At 45.6% G+C, this 21,322-nt stretch overlaps 1 protein-coding gene across 1 annotated transcript; it reads right to left on the reverse strand.

Moving 5' to 3' along the window:
• Positions 1 to 1,756: 1,756 nt before the first annotated feature.
• On the reverse strand, positions 1,757 to 8,586 carry LOC129631926 (putative killer cell immunoglobulin-like receptor like protein KIR3DP1). Its single transcript, XM_055553222.1, has 8 exons — positions 8,553 to 8,586; positions 8,375 to 8,410; positions 6,963 to 7,229; positions 5,767 to 6,066; positions 4,442 to 4,741; positions 3,422 to 3,472; positions 2,561 to 2,678; positions 1,757 to 1,808 (listed from the first exon to the last, which is right to left on the reverse strand). Exons 1-8 carry the CDS (start codon positions 8,584 to 8,586, stop codon positions 1,757 to 1,759), a joined length of 1,158 nt encoding a protein of 385 aa, XP_055409197.1.
• Positions 8,587 to 21,322: the final 12,736 nt, after the last annotated feature.

Genomic DNA, 21,322 nt, shown 5'->3' on the forward strand with positions numbered 1-21,322 from the left:
GACATCACACACAGAGAGCTCAATGAGCAACTAAGGCTCCACGGAGCTTGATTTTCACCCCATTGGCCAGCTCAGTTCACACTGGGGTCCTCATGGTGTTATCCTGTTCAGCCCTCCGCTTGGTTGAGCCAAGCCACATTGTGCCACCAGTTGATAACTTAAAAGGCACAAGATTCTCAAATCCTTGGCTTTGGTGAAAAGAAGCAAAAGAGACAAAACATGCAAGTATCAGTGGATTAACACAACATGTGCAAAGCCTCCCTGGGACAAGTGTTCTCTCTGCAGCCCTCAGTGATCTGGCATGGAATGTCCAGTAGAATACTCTGCGATGATGGGACTTTTTAACATCTGCTCTGTCCACACCATGGCACCTGGCCACATGATGCTCCTGAGCACTTGAAATGTGGTGGGTGTGACTAAAGAACTGAATGCTTCACTTCCTATACGTGTAGAGTCATTGTCTGTACCACAAGGATGGGTAACTACTTTATTGGGCAGTGCGGATCCAGACTGAGGGGGATCTTGTTGTCTTGTTTATACCCCTGGAACCCCAATACCCTCAGTGAATACATCTGGGAAATGATTGAGGGGCCTTCCCCGATGACTCAGTGGTAAAGAATCCGCCTGCCAATGCAAGAGACATGAGAGACGTGGGTTCGACCCCTGGGTCAAGAAGATTCCCTCGAAAAGGGAATAGCAACCCACTCCAGGATTCTTGCCTGGAGAATCCTATGCACAGAGGAGCCTAGCGACCTACACAACCTCGTAGGTTCGCAAAGAGTCAGACATGACTGAGTCGACTTAGAACACAGACATGCAGCCTCATGTGGCAAGTGGCACCACACTGGATATCTCAAACATAATATACTTCATCTTTTTATTTGGCCAACTTGCATTGATTTTTTTTTCTTGCATTGCTTTTATTGTTGTTTCATGGAAAGCATGTTGTTTTAAATATAGCAGTGTGCACATGTCACTCTTAAACTTCCAATCTATCTCTCCTCTCATCTTTCCCCTTTGTAACTCTAACTTCGTTCTCCAAGTCTACAAGTCTGTTTCTTTCTTGTAAACAAGTTCATCCTTGTAAAAAAGGATTTGTTTTTTTTTAAAGGCTTTAACAGGTTTTTTAAAAGGCTTTCTTTTATTTTAAACTGAATAATTTGAAGAATCAACTTGCAATTTTTATGCTTTACTGGAATTTTCAAAAAGGTAGGATGATCATGGTAACCTACCCAGTATGTACAATTGATAAGAATAACTTCCCCCAAAAAGGTTACATAGTTAAAATAGAGTATTAGAATAGCCAGGGGATTACTAAGATTTGGTGGGATTTTTGAAGACGATCCTAAAATTCTTGGAATCCATTCTTGACTGCAGAGCTGTTGGCCTCTTTGGAGGAGGAGAAGGAGTGCCCACGGAGGAACCCCTCTAAAAAGAGATCTAGCTCTTCAATTTATAACACTCTGTGTGCTCAAAGGATGGGGCCAGGTCAGGGTCAGCATGGTCTTGGTTTACATCGAATTCCTCATAGATACTGGTCTCGGTGAAGAAGTTCATGGGGCTCAGGGGAGTGGGAGTGAACAGTATCTCAGAGAGGGTCCTGTAGTTCAAGTGGATGAATATCACATCCTCTGCTGTTGGGTCCTGAGAGGAAGGAGATGTGAATGATGGAATGAAATGTGATCTTTGAAGGCTGGGGCATTGGGCATTGAAGGGGCTCGGGCTATGGGGAGGGTTTAATCTGGGGGGACTCACCTCACCATTCACTGTTCTGTCTTCCTTGGGCTCTCCTTCCATGATGGCAACATCTGCGAATGGAAGAGAGTCAAGGCTCTTGGGGTGGGGGCGATTCTTCTAGACCTGCATATCTTGGTGGGGACATCAAAGCCTAAAAAGCAAGGGAGTTCCCAAGGTTGGAGTCTGTCTACTCCAGTAAATTAAAAAAAAAAATCCCATATAAGCCCAGCCACTGACAGACTCTCTCAGGAATCTGTGCAAACACACAGAGCCCATCCTACATCTTCTGTTATGGACCATCCTCTAATGCATATCAGTGGATTCCCAAGATCATACAGGGGAGAAGAACAGATGGTTGTGGTTGAAAGGAAGGACAGGGCTTGGAATGTCCCTGGTGGCCTAGGGAATAAGGGTCAACCTTCCAGTTCAGGGAGCATGAGTTCTATTCCTGGTGGGATAACTGAGATCCCACATGCCTTGAAGCAACTATCCTCAATGCTGAAACTCCTGAGCCCACGAGCTCTGGAGCCTTGAACTGCACCCCAGCACAGCAGTGAGGATCACCCAATCTGCAGCTGAAACCTGATGCAGCTAAGAATAAATGAACACATATTGTCCTAAAAAGAACAGGGCTCCATGGGTCTCTGGAGGATATCATTCAGGGATTACAACAATGGAAATCAGTTTTTAACCTACAGGAAGTGAAAATGCCATTCTCTGCTTTGTGGCCGCCTCCCCCTGGGTCAGATGACGCTGTACTTCCCTCCTTCAGACTTATGATTGTGGGTAGAACACCAGTGAAAGTTTGGCTCTTCATACTTACTTTATGGGTAACCAGTGACAGACAAGAACAGCGAGGAAGATGCTGGTATAGATGAAGGCTACGGAGAGCCTAAGGAGAAGGTGCAGCTGGCTGGAGTGGCCTTGAGGAAGCCGTGCTTCTGCCAACAAGCCAACGGAAGAAGGTCTGGTTATTTGTTGCATACACCCTGCCCCTACACACAGGAGTTATTGTATCCTTGTGTCAAAGTGTGTCAGCAGCTCTCAACCTGATCAGTATAGTCTCCACTTCCCAGGAGGTACCAAAGCATCCAGGAGAGATCCTAGCAGTGGATGAAGTAAAGAGGCCATGCAAGACCAGCAGATGTCTGAACCAAGGTCCCCATGGCACTGATGCAGTTTTTCTCTGCTGCCCCGTATGACACAGCGTGGTGATTTTGCAAGAATGGGGACCGCTTTAATCCTCCATATATTTCCCCCTCCATCCACATATACCTGGAATGGAATCCTCAAGAAGACATGACACTTCTATTTCTGTATGTGGAATGTTTAATTCATAAAACACTAACAGAGGAATAGCACATATTTAAGGTGCTCCCTAAAATTCTCAGCTTGTCCCCCTGCATCACTCCTTAAGATCCTGGTGATGGAGGGTAAGAATCTCCCTTAAGCATGGGGTCAAGTCACTTGGTCTCGCTTTGTTCAATTTAGAAATTCCCCCTCCAGAGAATGAGAAACTCAATGCCCTCTCAGGTTCTAATACAGACTATGATTTCAAATGCTGACATGACAGGAATATTGAGGAGCCCAAAGGCACAGAACTGGGAGGTGGTAGAACCAACACTCACACAGGGACCCTCTGTCTTCTCAGAAATTTGCTGAGATAGGAGACCATCTTGCTTACCTTCTGTGGTGTCTGGATCCATGGTTGATCGGCAAGTACCTGTAGAGGATCCTAGGGGAAAAAAGCCAGAAGTGGTGAACAGTAACCTTCCTCGCCCCACCAAAGGAGGACTTTTGTTTCTGGAAGATTGACTTCCTGCCTGTCCTTGACTCAGTCATCCCTCAGAGCACTGATGGGGGAGGGGAGAGCTTCTGGTCCCTCACCGTGAATGCATTGAGTAGACCCTCCATCCCAGAGAAGAGATGGTGGAAGGAGGTGGGAAGGATATGCCTGGTGATGAAAGACAGCTGTAAGCAAGAGACATCCTCTCTGCACCAGGAATGAGTATCTATGCTCCTTAATTGGCAAATCACCTGTATGTCAGAGGCGCTACTGGGAAGACACTAAGAACAAGGGGCCTATGCAATCTCTGATCCTCCCGAATGAGCCCAGCCTCTCATCCTCCTGGGTCTACCCTCACCTTTTTCTTTATTTGCCTGGATAGCCAGGACTCTGATGTGGAGCATCCATACAGGATGTTGGAGAGGGTTGAGATGCCATCTACCATCTCTCTTCCTCTCTGGTTCTCATTGCCTCCATTTCTTCAGAAGCCCTACGGTCCCCTGACGCCAGCATGGAGACCTTGACATAGAGCTCAGTGATACAGTAAGATATTATGGAAAAAGCAAACTGCCTTTTGGGCCACTGCAATGTGATTTAGTGTATTGTAAAGCATGGGACTCTCCATGGGTTCTCCAGGCAAGAATACTGGAATGGGCTGCCATTTCCTCCTCCAGGGGACCAGGTTTTGTCAGGACTCTTGACTATGATCCATTGGGCTTGGGTGGCCCTGCACAACTGGATCATAGCTTCACTGAGGTATGAAAGCCCCTTCACCACTACAAGGCTGATGATCCATGTGGAGAAGATAGTGAAGGACAGAGGAGTCTGTCGTGCTGCAGTCCACAGGGTGGCAAAGAGTTGGGCAACATAGCGACTGAACAGGAACAACAAAGCATGGGCCAGGAAGAGGTTCCTCACCTGTGACAGACAGGAACAGTGGGTCGCTGGAGTCTGACCACAAGTAGGGAGAGTGAGTGAAGGATCCGTAGCACCTGTAGACCCCACTGTGGGCTGGGGTCCCAGGACCCAGAGGGAACTCTGCCTGGAGTGCTCCATGGGGGCTCCGCCCTCCAGCAAGTGGGCACCCAAGGTTCTCCCCATCCCTGAGCAGATGGAACTGGTCAAAGGCACTCTCGGAGCTGCAGACCAAGGTCACGTTCTCTCCTGACCTCACCACGGGGCCCTCCTGGGCTGAGAGAGAGGGTTTCTTGGACAGACCTGGAAGGAGGAGACCTTCATCTTAGAGCACAAAGTAACTCTAGTCCTAAGTATAGGACTAAAGCCCAAAGTGTGCCACAAGATCAGCACTGCAATGAGAAGGCCGCCCACTGCCAGGAGAGAAAGCCCCACAGTAAGGGACACCCAGACAGGGAAAAGTTCAGAAATAACTTTCAAATCGAGTGTCATTTAAAATCCTTTTTTAAAGAAAGAATACGTGTTTATGAATAACTGAATCACTCTGTTGTACAAAAGGAATTAACAACATCTGAAATCAACTAGACTTCAACAAACATAAATAAGATAAAATAAATTTTAAAAATCAACCAGATGTGTGGTTCTCTTGAAATAAACGGAACCTGCTAATTACTGCTGAGGACCATCAGAAAACATGGCATTGACCCAGAAGAAGAGATCATGGAGTGAAAATTGCCAGAATCTCACAGGATCTTTGACCACCTCTTTCTTGAGGGTGTGTTCAGTGCTGCCCTGCACACCCCCAGGGGCTGGAAGGGACTCCTTAGTGCAGAGGGTGGAGGGACCTCTCCCTCCTCTTTGTGCAGATGATGCGTTAAACCGCGAGCTGAGCAACGTCAGGGTGTCGACCTCCATCTCGATCACCCAGGGGCTGGACTGCAAGTGTGTCTCGTACCACAGTGTGCTGCTGACAGAGGAAGGGAGCTCTGATATGAAAGCAGGAAACCAACCCCTTAACCACCCATCGTTGGCTGCCTGAGTGGGAAATTGCCCGGGTCCCTGCTCTGGTACATTTTCCTCCATTTGGTCGTTCTTTCACATTCTTGCTCCTTCACTCTGTCACTGGCTGTGTCTTCTCCTTAGCACATGGCATGGACTCTGTTCTCTTTTCCCTTCTGTGTTCACACCTCCTCTCTCTGGTTTGTTCCCTCTCCTGAGTTTGTGAGTGTCACTACACTCCTGTCATTCTCTCCCAGTACTGATGCTGGACTGGACACCAGACCTTCTGTGACACAGAGAGCAGAAGGGACTGGTCTGGACACACTCACCTGTGATGACAATGTCCACAGGGTCACTGGGGGCTGACCACTCATAGGGGGAGCTGCTGAGAGAGCCGTAGCATCTGTAGCTGCCCACAGTCGCCAAAGTCATGGGGCCAATGACGAAGTCAGCTGTGGCATGCCCACCAGTGAACATCTCTCCACATATCTGGAAATGACCTGTGCTGCTTTCTTGGTGAAGGATAAACTTATCAAACACCACCAGTGAGTGACAGCGGAGGGCCACATTCTCTCCCCGCTGCATGAGGGGCCCTGGGTGGGCTGAGATGGAGGGTTTTGTGAACACACCTAGGAGCAAAAAGGTTGTGAGCTTCAGTGGGTCACCCTGCCTCAGCGCTTCCCTTGAGAGCTGAAGGTGTAAAACTCCTCCCCATTTACCAGAGGAGCCAATTACCCTTCCTGTGTGTTTTGTTGCATTCTCTTTAGCCTTGTTCTCGGGCTTTGGCTCATGCTTTTATGTCTGGCTCATGTTTCTCTTTGTTCAAGACCTCCAGCCTCCTCTGTGCTCATTCTAAGCTCTTTAGCTGTTGGATCTGCTCTTGGGTTCATGCATGCATACTCAGTCACTTCAGTTGAGTCCGACTCTGTGCAACTCCATGGACTGTAGCCAGCCAGGCTTCTCTGCCCATGGGATTCTCCAGTTGAGAATGCTGGAGTGGGTTGCCATGCTCTCAGCTTCATCCCATCCCTAATATGCGTGGTGGGGGCTCGGGTGGGTCTGAGGATGCATACCCTGGCTCCCTTCACACTCATCTAGAATGTGGGCGCTGACTGCAGGACGTTGGGGTGGAGGTGGAGAAAAGGGAACATTTCCCACCTGTGACCCCACCTCATGACTCTGAGACATTCCTTGGACTCCTCCCTGGGCTCTAGCTCCTTCATATGGGATTACAACTCCCTACTGGGTGGCAGGTGCTGGATCAGGGTCGTGCCCCATCCTCCCTGCCAGTAGGCAGTGGCAGCATCCTGTCTAACTCATGCCTAGGGCAGCTCATCCTTCCTGCGCTGGGGCACCCCATCCCTCTATTCAACACCCTGAGTTTAAACTCTCAGAGTGGGTTCTCTTTCCCTGGTTTGGTCCTGGCTGGGAGTCCTGAGGAAGTCTTGGGCTGCACTGGGACGTGGACCTAGGGAAGGGTTGCCTGCAGGCACAGCTGTCCCGGGCTGGGCTGCACCCCTCCTACCTGAGACCACAATCTGCAGGGGGTCACTGGGTGCAGACCAATAGGCTCGAGAACACATGTAGAACCCAGCATGTTCTCTGGTCACAGGGCCAAGGGTGAAGTTGTTGACATAACGTCCCTGGAGCACAGGCAAACGCCTTCTCTCATCTGTTTTGAACAGTGTGAATCTCTTAAGTGGAGAACGGGAGTGACACCAAAGAGTCACAGTCTGTCCTAAGGGAACCACGGGGCTTGGCCAGGCAGACAAAGACAGCTTCTCATATTCACCTAGGAGAGAAGGAGACACAGGCTTTGTGAAGAAAATTGGAACACTCAGCTCTCCTCACTGCCCTCGTGGGTGGGCTTCCCCTTTAATTCTTCGAACTCTCCTCCCCTAAAGTGCATCACCCTGATGCTCAAGGACACCTGGGGCTTGGGGACAGACAGAGACACAGTCAATCAAGAAGAGATATCATGGAAATTCTCAGGACATGAATCACTCTTTGGGTTGACAAAACGTTGAAAACCTTTCTCTCAAAACACAAAAAACCTGGGGATTCCTGGGCAGTCCAGTGGTTAGGACTTGGCACTTTCTCTGCCAAGGGCCCGAGTTGATCCCTGATCAGGGAACTAAGATCCCACAAGCTGCACGATGAAGGCAAATAAAACACCACAGAAAAATTGATGCATGGACAAGAAGCGAAAGGACTTCCCTGTTGCATTTGTTGTAGCTCAAAACGGTAAAGAATCTTCCTGCAAGGCAGGAGATCAGGGTTCAATCCTTCAGTTGGCAAGATCCCCTGAACAAGGAAATGGCAACCCCCTCCAGTATTCTTGCCTGGAAAATTCCATGGACAGAGGAGCCTGTTGAGCTACAGTCCGTGGGGTCGAAAGGAGTCAGACACGATACTCTAACACTAACACAACTAAGCAGTGAAAAAGGCACTTGACTAAAAAGAAGGAAGTAAACCTTGAACCTCGCTCCTTTGTTAGCTAACCTACAATCACACATCAAATGTGGGACAAGGGCCAGGTGGCCCTGCCTGATGACCAGACCCTTCCCTGGGGTCAGGTCTAGCAGGCGGTCCTGCAGACCCTGTTGTTAAGGGCTGGTTGGAGATACCAGGAGCCAGCTTGTAGGGGAAGGTCTGTGGGCTGCAGCCTCTTGCTCCCCTCTCATGATAGAAATGGCACTCAGTGGGCCTAGCTCCCAGCTCCCAGACTTCACACTGTGCCTTCAGGTCCAGAGTCCAGAGGTGGGCTAACCTCTGTGGACAGTGAAGATGACTATCAAGGCCAAGAGGAGGACCTGGGATCCACAGGGCACGGGGCTCTCACTGTACTGACAGGGGTCTCACCCCAGCCCCGAGTGTCATCTGCATCAGCCCCAACTGCTCTGCTCAACTGAGAAATAAGGGATGGGGAGGACTCACCCACAGCTGCCCAGATCCTCAGACTCACACAGAATCCTAGAAGGAAAAGCCTGTCAGAGATGGCTTGTCCTGATGGACCCCACGCTCCTTGCACCCTCATCCAGGGAACCTGGTCAGTGGTGTGAAGACCCCCCGATTTCCACCATAACCCTCTCTGACTGTGTTTTTCCGGACTCACCGAGACTCAGGAGGCTGAGGAGTGTGGGGCGCATGGCTCTGCTTCTGTGAGACAGGAGGCAGAACTGAGCAAAGCTGACAGAGTCACAGGATGCAGAAGCGGGCCGTGCTGTTGGTACAGTCAGCCTGGCTCATGTCACGTGGGAAGATGGCCAGCCTCTTCTCACGCCAGGGATGGAAGTCTGACCTGAGCCGCATCACAGAGCACGCCTCATGACCCGATGGTCACTTTTTGTTTCCCTAAACACTATCGAAGTAAGAGGATTCCAACAGATCTTGCTGCCTTTAGGAAGTAGTAATGGTGATTCAGTGTATACCATGTTGGTGATGGTGGTTTAGTTGCAAAGCGGTGTCCAACTCTTGTGACCCTATGGATTGTAGCCCACGGGGCTCCTCTGTCCATGGGATTTCCCATGCAAGAATACTGGAGTGGGCTGCCATTTCCTTCTCCAGGGGATTTTCCCGACCAGGAATCAAACTCAGGTCTCCTGCACTGCAGGCAGATTCCATACCAACTTAGAGGCTTAATTTCTATGAATATCTTGTTTGAAGAAGATTGATCCAATTCCTTTCCTTCTTTTGATAAAGATTTCTGCTTCAGTTGTGCAGGTCTGGGAATTCCCTGGTGGTCCAGTGGCTACTCCAATTTCACTGCTGAATGCCCAAGTTCAATCCCTGGTTGTGGAACTAAGATGAGAGCCCCCAAGCCACGAAGCCCAGCCAAAAACAAAATTTAAAAAATGTGCAGGGTTACTAAATGGTAAATGGTAACCACAGGAAAAAAAAACCCACTAATTTATTTTCAGCAAAGATGAAAATAAGGCCTCTCTGCTTTTGAATTTAAAACAATTTTTTCCCCAATCATGTAACCTGGAATTAATTTTCCTGGTTGACATGTTGTTACTCATTCTCTGTGAAACAAACCATGGGGTTCAGTGCAGAGAAAACAGCTATAATTAATATGTATCCTCAACCTGAATGTCCATGAATTCCAATGATCCCCTCATCATTTAAATAAGAGATGGTATGTTGCCCTGATAAAATAAAAATGCTTTAAAAGATGATCTTCATAAGAAAGATAGCCCTTCTGAAGACATTCAGTATATACCATGCAGGATGCTTTTCCCAAGCTCATGATAAATGTCATTAACCTTAACTCTTTGCAGAAGAGAAATCACATGTTCCCACCTCACATTTCAGGCTCAGTGCAGTTTGCCAATTAAGGACTCATTAATAGACACTTTGATTCTGCATTCTTACAAGAGAAGAAGACATGCATATTATGGCTCTTTGAACATTTTTTAAAAATTCTATAGTGGAGTATAGGTGATTAAGAAACTAACTGTGTTACTTTCGGGTGTACAACAAAGTGATTTAGTTATACATAGACATGTGTCTATTGCTTTTCAAATTCTTTTCCCACTTAGCTAGTTATGGAATATTAAGCAGAGTTCCCTGTGCTATCCAGTAGGTCTTTGTTGGTCATCCATTTTAAATATAGCCATGTGTATATGTCAAACCCAAACTGCCAATCTATTCCTCCCCCCACCCACCATCCCACCTGGTAACCATAAGTTCATTCTCTGTGAATCTGTTTTGTTCAGTTCAGTTCAGTTGCTCAGTCATGTCCGACTCTTTGCGACCCCATGAACTGCAGCATGCCAGGCCTTCCTGTCCATCACCAACACCCGGAGTTCACCCAAACCCATGCCCATTGAGTCGGTGATGCTATCCAACCATCTCATCCTCCGTTGTCCCCTTCTACTCCTGCCCTCAATCTTTCCCAGCATCAGGGTCTTTTCAAATAAGTCAGCTCTTCGCATCAGGTGGCCAAAGCATTGGAGTTTCAGCTTCAATATCAGTCCTTCCAAGAACACTCAGGACTGATCTCCTTTAGGATGGACTAGTTGGATCTCCTTGCAGTCCAAGGGACTCTCAAGAGTCTTCTCCAACACCACAGTTCAAAATATACTGTTTTGTAAATAAGTTCATTTTTTTAGATGTCACAAATAAGCAATATCATGTGATATTTGTCTTCCCCTGATTCTTCTTTATATCTGAAATTATTTCCTGACTATGAGTGGAAACTTTGCACACACACACTCTCTCTGTCTCTCTCTCTTTCTCCCTTTCCAATCCAAGGACCACACATGTACACAAAAGAAAAATGTGTGTAAGATGTTTTTTTTGGGGGGGAAAGGAATTGTTTTGCTAAAAAAGGTGGACAACCTTGCTTTCTACATAAAAATGTGTAAAGGAGAGACTTCCAAGTTCCAGAATGCTTGAGTCAGGGACATGTCCACAACAATCAGTTCCAAACCAGGACAAAGTTTTCCAGCTGCTTCAAGATTCCATGGAGAAGGAAATGGAAACCCACTCCAGTATTCTTACCTGGAGAATCCCATGGAGATAGGAGCCTTGTGGGCTACAGTCCACGGGGTCGCAAAGAATGGACATGACTGAGAGACTTCACTTTCAGGATTCCAAGGGCAGACACACACCCAGGTCAGCGTTTGTTCAAGGACATGATAGAACCTCAGTAATGGCTGTGATTCTGCACCAGTTTGCTAGGGGTGGGGATGTTTAGATTAGTTATGCTCCCTAAGTAATAAATCTGGTCTCCTCTTGATCATTATGTATGTAATGGAGTAAGAGTACAGACAGGGTTCTTAAAATTTCCTTTTATTCACTTAATATCATGTTTCAGAATTGGTCAGTATTCTTTGTTTCAGTTTGTGCATTTTTACTGCCACGTAATGTTTCCTTGCAGATATAAAAACCACACATTTTTTTTAATTAAAAAATTTTATTGGAGTATAGTTCATGTCTGCTGTACAGCGAATTGATTCAGCTTGACAAATATATTCTTTTCCATTATGATTTACAGCAAGATACTGAATTGAAGTCCCTGTGCCATACTGTAGGACCTCATTGTTTATCCATTTTATGTGTAAATAGATTTCATCTGCTAATCCAAAGCTCCCAGTCCTTCCCTCCTTGGCAACCACAAGCTTGTTCTCTATGTCTGTGAGTCTGTTCCTGTTTCATTGATACGTTCCTTTTAGATTCCACATATGGGTGATATCACATGAAAATTGTCTTTGTCTTTCTGTCTTACTTCACTTAATATGTTAATCTCCAGGTCCATCCATGCTGCTGAAAATGGCATTATTTAATTTTTTAAATGTCTGAGTGATATTCCATTCTCTGTGTGTATAAGCATATACAACATCTTCTTTATCCATTCATCTGTCGATGGACATTTAGATTGTTTCCATGTCTTGGCTATTGTAAGTTGTGCTGCTATGAATGTAGGGGTGCATGAATCTTTTCAAGGTATAGTTTTGTTATAGATATATGCTCAGGATAGGAATTGTTGGATCATATGGAAACTCTGTTTTTCGTTTTTTTAGGAACTTCCATACTGTTTTCCACAGTGACTGCACCAGCTTCTGCTCCCCCAACAGTGTAAGAGGATTTCCCTCTTCTCCTCATGCTCTCCAGCATCTATTATTCATCAACTGTTTAATGATGGCCATTCTAATCAGTATGAGGGGGTACCTCATCCCAGTGTCCGTTGGCCTTTCTCTACTAATGAGCAATGCTGGGCATATTTTCATATGCCTGTTGGCCATCTGCATATCTTCTTTTAAACCACAGATATCAATTGTGAGAGTGATGTTTATGGATTTTGTCTAAAATGAACAATACCTCTACCAGTATCTCATGAATGTGCTCTGATTTCAACCTCATGTTGCTTGATGAGGTCTTTGGGCAAGGAATAGTGACTTTATTTGGAAAGCCAGCCAACCAACAAGATGGTGAACTCATGCCCCAAAGAACCATCTTACCTGAGTCAGACGGGCTTTTTTCGGGGGAGAGGGATGGTCAAACAGTGTTTACTGAATGTAAAATAACCCACGGGGAAGAAAATTCCAAGAAGAGAGAACAATACAGATTAAATACCCAAGTGTGAACTCACGCTTTCACACTTACACACACACACACACACTAAAAGAGGAGGAGGTGTAGCTGGTTGTTGCAGTGTTTTAATTAATTAATGGCTGTGCTGGGTCTTTGTTGCTGTGCACAGGCTTTCCCTAGTTGTGGGAAGGGGGGCTGCTCTTTGCTGTGGTTCAGGGTCTCTCATCGCTGTGGCTTCTTTTGTTGTGGAGCACCCACTCTAGGCACATGGCCTTGTGGCCCACGGGCTTAACTGCCCCATGGCATGTGGAATCTTCCCAGTCCCGGGATCAGGCCAGTGTACCCCCATCGGCGGGCAGATTCCCAACCACTGGACCACCAGTGAAGTTCTGTTGCAAACTTTTTTCCCCATAATTTATTTATTTTTAATTAAAGAACAATTACAATACTGTGATGGCTTCTGCCATACATCCACATGGATCAGCCATAGCTATACTTACGCCCACTCCACTGTGGAAAACTTTTAATGCTGGAATCCTTTGTCCTCAAAGCTGTCCATGCAGGTCTGGTCATAATGTCCCTTTAAGCCCCTGACAAGACAAAAAGTTCTATCTGTTCTTCAACTTTTTATCTCTATATGAATGGGAAAGTATTGTACTCTCAAGTTCAGAGCCTTGAGAATAGTCTTAGTCCCTCAGACGTGTCTGACTCTTTGAGAGCCTGTGGACTGTAGCCTGCCAGGCTTCTCTGTCCATGGAGTTCTCCAGGCAGGAATACTGGAGTGCATTGCCATTTCCTTCTCCAAATACTGCATGTCAACTGTAGCACGCTCCTTGATGGGCTGTGTACTCACTTGCACATGCCAACTCTGCATGCAGTGTATTTACACGGGCACCTCGAAGCTGCACAAAAGAGGCTCAACCCAGATGATGGGTTTGTGGAAGGTCCCTGGAAGGAAGTCAGAGGCTGAGTCCCAGGACCTCCCCACCCCTCACTCCCCAGCTCAGGAGCCCTTCCAGGTTTCACCAGCATCACTTTAGAATCCCAGTGCCCCTACCTCGCCCCCCACCAAGTTCCCAGGGCTCAAGTGAGATGTGGGTCCCAGGCGTCCTGGGAGGACTCACCTGCAGGGTTTGGGGTCCTCTGGCCCAGACTCAGCCCTGGAAGTGAGAGATATGCCACCGAAAGCTTGGGCTGATTCTCTCCCCATCAGGATCCCTGGCCCCTCCAGCTGTCTGAGCCTTGAGGTTCCCATGGGCTGGGGGCAAGATGGGCGTCTCATGCCATCCTGTGATCCCCTCCCTGCCCTGCACATCTGGCCGAGAAGAAGAAGCTCAGAGAGGATGGAAGGCATGTCTGCAGTTCTGAGCACCCAGCCCAGCCCACCCCCGCCCCTGCCCTGTACAGATGAGACCACGGGGCCCTAGAGGACAAACAGGATGTGGTGCCTGGGGGGCTGCCACCACCCCTCGGGGTTTCCACAGCCATGGACTCACAGCAGGGGGCGGCCCCTCTGTGGATCCGGAGCCAATGTCTCCGGGCAGGGCTCAGGAGGCATTTCAGCCCAGACCTGAGGTCTCACCTCTTTCTTTCTGCCTGGTGTGACTGCCTGCTCTAGATGGTGGGACCCAGGTTCTTGACCTGAGTCAGCCCCTGACATTCTGGCTCCAACTAGGACTCAGAACTTTATTTTCCCAGTCCCCTCCAGAAATGGAATTTACTTCTCGTCTTTGGTCAGTTCATAAATTATTGCAGAGCACCTACTGTGTACCAGGCATTGGTGCCACACAGCAGAAATACACCATGACCCAGGTAAACCCATCTTCTGTAGGTGTTTGAAGAACTCAGATTCTGCAGAATGCAGGCATCAAATGCTAATATTCAATTATTTTCTTAAAATAAATGTGAGAATAACTGGAGTCCATGTCTACACTTTCAACATTCAAAACAATGAAGATCATGGCATCTTATCCCAGCACTTCATGGCAAAAAAAAAAAAAAAATTAGTGAAAAAGTGGAAACTGGCATAATTTCCTTTCCTGGTTTCCAAAATCACTGCCAACAGTGGCTGCAGCCATGAAATTAAAAGACACCTGATCCTTGGAAGAAAAGTTATGACAAACATAGACAGCATATTAGAAAGCAGAAACATCTTTTGCTGACAAAGGTCTGTATAGTCAAAGCTATGGTTTTTCCAGTAAGCATGTACAGATGGGAGGAAAGAAAAAGTCAAAGTGAAAGCTGCTCAGTCGTGTCTGACTCTTTGTGACCCCATGGTCTACACAGTCCATGGAATTCTCTAGGCCAGAATACTGGAGTGGGCAGCCTATCCCTTCTCCAGGGGTCTTCCCTACCCAGGAATCAAACTGGGGTCTCCTGCATTGCAGGAGGATTCTTTATCAACTAAGCACTCAGGGAAGAACTACAGATATGACAGTTGGTCATAAAGAAGGCTGAGTGCTGAAGAACTGACACTTTCAGACTGTGGTGCTGGAGAAGATTCCTGAGAGTCCCTTGGACTGTACGGAGATCAAATCAATCAATCTTAAAGGAAATCGATCCTGAATATTCATTGGAAGGACTGATGCTGAAGTTGAAGCTCCAATAATTTGACCACATGATGCAAAGAGCCAACACATTGGAAAAGACCCTGATGCTGGGAAAGATTGAAGGCAGAGGAGAAGAGGGTGACAGAGGATGAGATGGTTGGATGGCATCAATGACTCAATGGACATGAGTCTGAGCAAATTCCAGGAGATGGTGAAGGACAGGGAAGCCTGGTTTGCTACAGTCCAGGGGGTCGAGAAAGTCAGACGTGATTTAGTGACTGAACAACAACAACAACATGTACACTGTAACTGAGGAAATAGCTGTTTGAAGAGGCAGAGAGCCATGGGGTAGGAGCGAGTACATTCTAAAGAGGAAAGAACATTCCTTAAAACCTTGGGGACCCAGGGACTTTCTGAGGGGGAGCAGAGGGACTTGGTGGTTGTCATGCCAGGTGCTATCTGCTGTGCAAGGCTGTTCAATTTTATTTTTAAGAGAAATGGAATATATAAGCAAAAGACTATGATAAAAATTTATGAAGATCATATTACATTAGCTGCTATAGAAAAAAGGGAAGTGAGAGAAAATGGCTTGGTCGTGTCCAGCTCTTTGCGACCCCATGGACTATACAGTCCATGGAATTCTCCAGGCCAGAATACTGCAGTGGATAGCCTTTCCCTTCTCCAGGGGATCTTCCCAACCCAGGGACTGAACCCAGGTCTCCCACACTGCAGGCAGATTCTTTACCAGCTGAGCCACAAGGAGAGTATAAACTTAAATTTATTTTTTATTTAAAAAGAAATAATGCCAACATGGAGTCTCTCGTAAGTTGGATTCAAATAATCAGCCAGATTTACAGTTAACTGAAGGCTTTACTGAGCCTGGAAGGCCCTAGGATGGTTCGCTTACATGGTTGTGGGTAAGAGGCCTCTCCATAGAGCTGTTTGAGTGCCTTTTCTATATGTCAGGTGGCTTTTTTCAGAGAAAGTGATTCCAAAGAGCAAGATGGAAGTACAGTGCTTTTTTTACGACCTAGTCTCAGAAGTCACCCTCCATCATTTTACAGTATCCTCTATTACATTGGTCAGTCTTAAATCAGCGTGAGAGGGTACTGCACAGGGCATAAATAGCAGGCATTGGGTCTGATTGGGAGCCAGCATACTAAGCAATGGTTTCTAGGTGACCTTTGTTAGATACTTTAAGATATGGTTTTTTTCTCTTATATATTGAGACTTTAATTTTAAAGATAGGTTTTTAACTTATTATTTAGTGAGTTTTGACTTCTGCTTTGTTTGCATGTTTTCTCCTTAAAATGCTGCAGACCTTTTTTTTTTTTTTTGCTTCTGTTTATTGTGTGGGTACTTTTGTGTTACAGACTATCTTTTGATGTGAAATGGTTTTCAAGCTGAACTTGAGGGGTTTCTGTCTTTTAATAGAATAAATCTCTATAATTATTAAGGTGTTACAAGGTATTCTTAGTTCCTGCTTTTCAACAATGTACACACAAAAATGAATAGATTACTCAAAACTATTTATAGATGTTTTCCTCTAAGAATAAAAAGGTATTATTATTCTTGTTTCTCTAATTTATAGGAAGCAATAACAATGATAATAGTAGTAGTTAACTCTTAACATAATAACATAACACTTACATAATAGCATTTATTACTTGCTATCATTGTTCAAAGTTCTTTGCACATATAAACAATTTTAATCTTCACAAAACTATCAACTTGGTATAGTTATTATCTTCATTTTACAAATGATGAAAATAATGGAGAGTCAAGAAGTAACCTGTCCAGGATCACACAAATAGTCATTGACAGCTCTGGGATTTAAACTGTGTGGTCTGGCACCAGAGTCCATTCATTCTATTGATAGTGTTCTATCTCTGCTTATTCTGTATAGATATGAGTGACACATGTCATGTGACATCTTCATGTTCAAGTATTGAGGGCAACCAGGCTGACTCAGAGTTTGCGTATTTATTCATGTTTTGCACGTTCACTCAGTCATGCATTCTTGCATGAACCATGCTTATTTTGCAAATATTTATTGAGTTTCTAAAATAGACCAAATAGAGTATAGCAGTGAAAAAAGATATTAGTCTATAATGCCATGAAATTTGATTTATCATAAGGAAAACAGAATTAATAAATATTTAAATATAGGCTATAATGTCCAGAAGTGATACTTAATTTTTTTTAAGTACATAAGGGGGAAAATAGAAAATAAAACTATAAAACTGTTTTAAGTAGAGTTATCAGGACAGGCTTTTCTGGAAAAGAGCTTTGGAGCAAATACCTGGATGAAATAAGGAAACAGGTTATGCAAGCGATGGTAGTTATTGGTTAATGTGCCATAGAAACATGGCAAAAATGCCATTAGGTTTAAATTGCTTTATACATTTCTTAGGTAAACTGCGTTAGTTATGCTCATCTCATCTTTTACATGTTGTACGTTTTTTGTCTGATATGTTCATTAAGTTTGCAAATGTGATTCTGAATTTATTTTTCTCCATTTAGTTCTGTAATTTTCTGATTTATTAGTATGTATGTATGTGTGTGTACTTGTACATGAATATGTATGTGTGTATCTATATGTATGTAGAAATATATACACACATATGTATGTGTATTTGTTTTTATAAAATTACAGGCATGTAATTTGAGATTATTGTACTTTTTAGTTGGAAATATCCCATTTTAACTCCTATTAAATTTCTTTGTTAAAATTTAAAAAAAATAAAATAAAATAAAAAGAAATAATGCTTGATCTTCAATTATCTCAATATGGGTGTGTCAACCAGCATTCTAAATGATTTATGAGGATTTTTCATATTAAAATTACCCCTTGATAAGGCAAAACCTACTAACAAATGATAGAAATGATAGTCTACCTTTGTGTCTACTTTTGATTGGGAGTTGAAAAGGAACTTGAGTCTGAGTGTTCTCAAAAGAGCTGATATGAGAGAGCACACAAATGTTAAATGGCCCATTTTCTTAGTGTGTCTGTGTGTGTCTGTGTGTGTGTGTGGTGTAACTGCACCACTATCATTTGGAGGGAAGAAGAGGTGAGAGCTGAGGTTGGGGTGTTTGCCTCTGGAGGACCATAAACAGGCTTGAATTCAGATAGAAGAGTTTGGAGTTGGCCCTGAAGATGGTGGGCACCATGGAAGGATTTGGGGCAGAAAGCAGATTCTGAAATGGAAGTTAGAAAGATGAAATGTGGAGAGTGAACTGGAGATGGAGTGTGTCTCTGCACCTCAGAACCCAGGCAGGTTGTGGCTGGGATCCAGGTGTGGCTGTGGGCTGGACTATGTGGATGGAGAGGACAGCAGGGGTCAGGGGGGACCCTGGAGGCTGAATTCTTTTACTGCATGATTGGCTATGAGATGTAAGAGTCAAGGAGTTGAGTGTGACCTTCACTCCCCACCTTGGTTGGGTGGAGGCACCAGCAATGCCCTCAGAGACCTGGTGAACCAAGGGGTGGGGGAGTGAGGAGGGCTGGAGAGTTTTGCACTCTGCTCTCACAAGAAAGCACAACTCTTCCTCTTGGGCCCAGAGAGCAGGCTTTACTTCTCCCAGTGACCGGCCAGGGTGTGTAAGAAGCATTACATGTTTCTGTCCCCTTGAGGTGAAGCATGTGAGTCATTTCTGTCTCTTCAAGGCATCCTTTGATGCTGCATGTTGCTCTCCTCTTCAACCAAAGAAGACTCCAGGATTCAGACAAGAATGGTTGTCATCAGAGTTCCTGATCAAGGATGGACACATATTAATATATATAGTATATTTCCATGAAGTGAAATAAGAGAGGAAGTAGCCTGCTAATGTCATCAACCGCCTCAGGAAGTGGTATTGCCACCACTGAAATCTATTGACCTATCTATCTATGTATATCATCATGGAGAATGAAATGCAAACCACTCCAATATTCTTGCCTGGAGAATCCCATGGATAGAAGATCCTGGCGGACTACAGTCCAAAGGGTCACAAAGAGTCGGACGTGACTAAGGACATGTAATCATCCATCTATCCAGTTTCATTGAGTTATAATTGACTTGACTTACATATATTATGAAATGATTACACTTTCAAATATAATGCACAGCAGTGTGGTATATGCTCACTCATAGTAGCAACAAGAAATGAAGCCCCAGCATGTCTTCATTTCTAGCGATCCTGACATTTCTCTTAGTAAAACAGTTCTTGGACGGTTTAGTTCTAAGCCGGGAGAAAGATCACACACAAAGAGGTTAATGAGCAACTAAAGCTCCGTGGAGCTTGATCTTCACCCCATTTGACAGCTCAGTTCACACCGGGGTCCTCATGGTGTTATGCTCTTCAGCCCTCTGCTTGGTTGAGCCAAAGCACATTGTGCCACCAGTTGTTAATTTAAAAGGCGCAAGATTCTCAAATCCTTTTTTTCAGTGAAAACAAGCAAAAATAAACAACAAGCCCAAATATCTATGGATTAACGCAACACATGCAAAGCCTCCCTGGGGCAAGTGTTCTCTTTGCAGCCCTTCAGTGATCTGGAGTGGAATGTCCAGTAGAATTCTCTGTGAGGAGGGGACTTTTCAAACATCTGCTCTGTCCAGCACCATGGCTCCTGGCCACATGACGCTACTGAGCACTTGAAATGTGGTGGGTGTGACTGAAGAACTGAATGCTTTGTTTCATACACGTGTAGAGTCATTGTCTGTACCTCGTGGCTGGGTAACTACTTTATCAGCCAGTGCAGATCCAGACTGAGGGGGATCTTGTTGTCCTCTTTGTACCCCTGGAACCCCAGCACCCTCAGTGCACATGGCTGGGAAAGAGCATAAAGAAGCACGCACTGGCTCTTTAAGATGCCAACCAGGAAGTGACGCATATCACCTCTACTGGAAGCCTATTGGCTAGAACAGATATGCGGCCCCACCCACCTGTAGAACCTGCCTGGGGACTGTGGTCAGAAAGAGGAAGAGAGGTGGAAAAAATGGTAAGCGCTAGAAATATGTACCGGAGAAGGCAGTGGCACCTCACTCCAGTACTCTTGCCTGGAAAATCCCATGGACAGAGGAGCCTGGTAGACTGCAGTCCATGGGGTCGCTAGGAGTTGGACACGACTGTATAACTTTCAAGTAGACAACCTGAGCGACTTCACTTTCACTTTTCACTTTCATGCATTGAAGGAAATGGCAAGCCACTCCAGTGTTCTTGCCTGGAGAATCCCAGGGACGGGGGAGCCTGGTGGGCTGCCGTCTCTGGGGTCGCACAGAGTCGGACAGGACTGAAGTGACTTAGCAGCAGCAGCAGCAGCAGCAGCAGTAGCAGCAGCAGAAATATGTACCATAATCCTTTTATTTTAATTTTACCTCTTCATGGGGGAGAAAGAGAAAGTTCCGTGATCCTAATTTGGCTTAGCTAAGAGAAGGCAATGGCAACCCACTCCAGTTTCCTTGCCTGGAGAATCCCATGGACAGAGGAGCCTGGCGGGCTACAGTTCATGGGGTCGCAAAGAGTCGGACAAGACTGAGCAACTAAACAAGACAAGTCATGCTTTCAAAAAAAGTAGAATTCAGCAAAAAAAAGTAGAATCCCAGGGACGGCGGAGCCTGGTGGGCTGCCGTCTATGGGGTCTCACAGAGTCGGACACGACTGAAGCGACTTAGCAGCAGCAGAATTCAGCAAGAGGCGCACTGACAGTGAATTCTTTCTAACAGCGACACCCTATGGCCGACTGTGAGAACTGCATCTTCCCCGATCCCCTGGGATCACCAGGAATCAATGTGGGAACCCAGTGTGTACTCAGAGAATCGCTTCCCATCTCTAAGATTTACCATAGACAAGTGAATCACCATCTTGGGCTTGGTGATACGATACTTGTCAAAGAAAATAGTTCCCTGTGCTATACTGTGGGACCTTGTTGTTCATCCATCCTGTATATATAATACCTTGCATCCACTAACCCCAAACTCCTAGTCCGTCCCTCCCCCAGCCCCCACCTTGGCAACCATAAGGCTGTAGAGAACTGCTTTTTATTGCTGTCTGACTTTCCTCATTTCTTTCCATCCAGGGAAAAGACTGAGTCCTGCTCTCCTTTCAGCCAGTCCCTTAGCAACTTCACTTTGTGGTACATCGTGACAGGCAGTTCCTCCCATCTTTTTTTTTTTTATTTTTTTAGCTTCAAGGACATTTATTGTTAAGGAGTCTTGTGGTTGGCAGTCAGCTCAACAGTGTAATCAGGGTCTTAGAATTTTTCTGTTCTTTTCATTCTCTGCTTTCGTTAGCTTGTTGAATCTGCTTGTTCTTTTTT

This window comes from Bubalus kerabau, chromosome 17 (assembly GCF_029407905.1).
Source record: "Bubalus kerabau isolate K-KA32 ecotype Philippines breed swamp buffalo chromosome 17, PCC_UOA_SB_1v2, whole genome shotgun sequence".
NCBI classification, from domain to species: domain Eukaryota; kingdom Metazoa; phylum Chordata; class Mammalia; order Artiodactyla; family Bovidae; genus Bubalus; species Bubalus kerabau.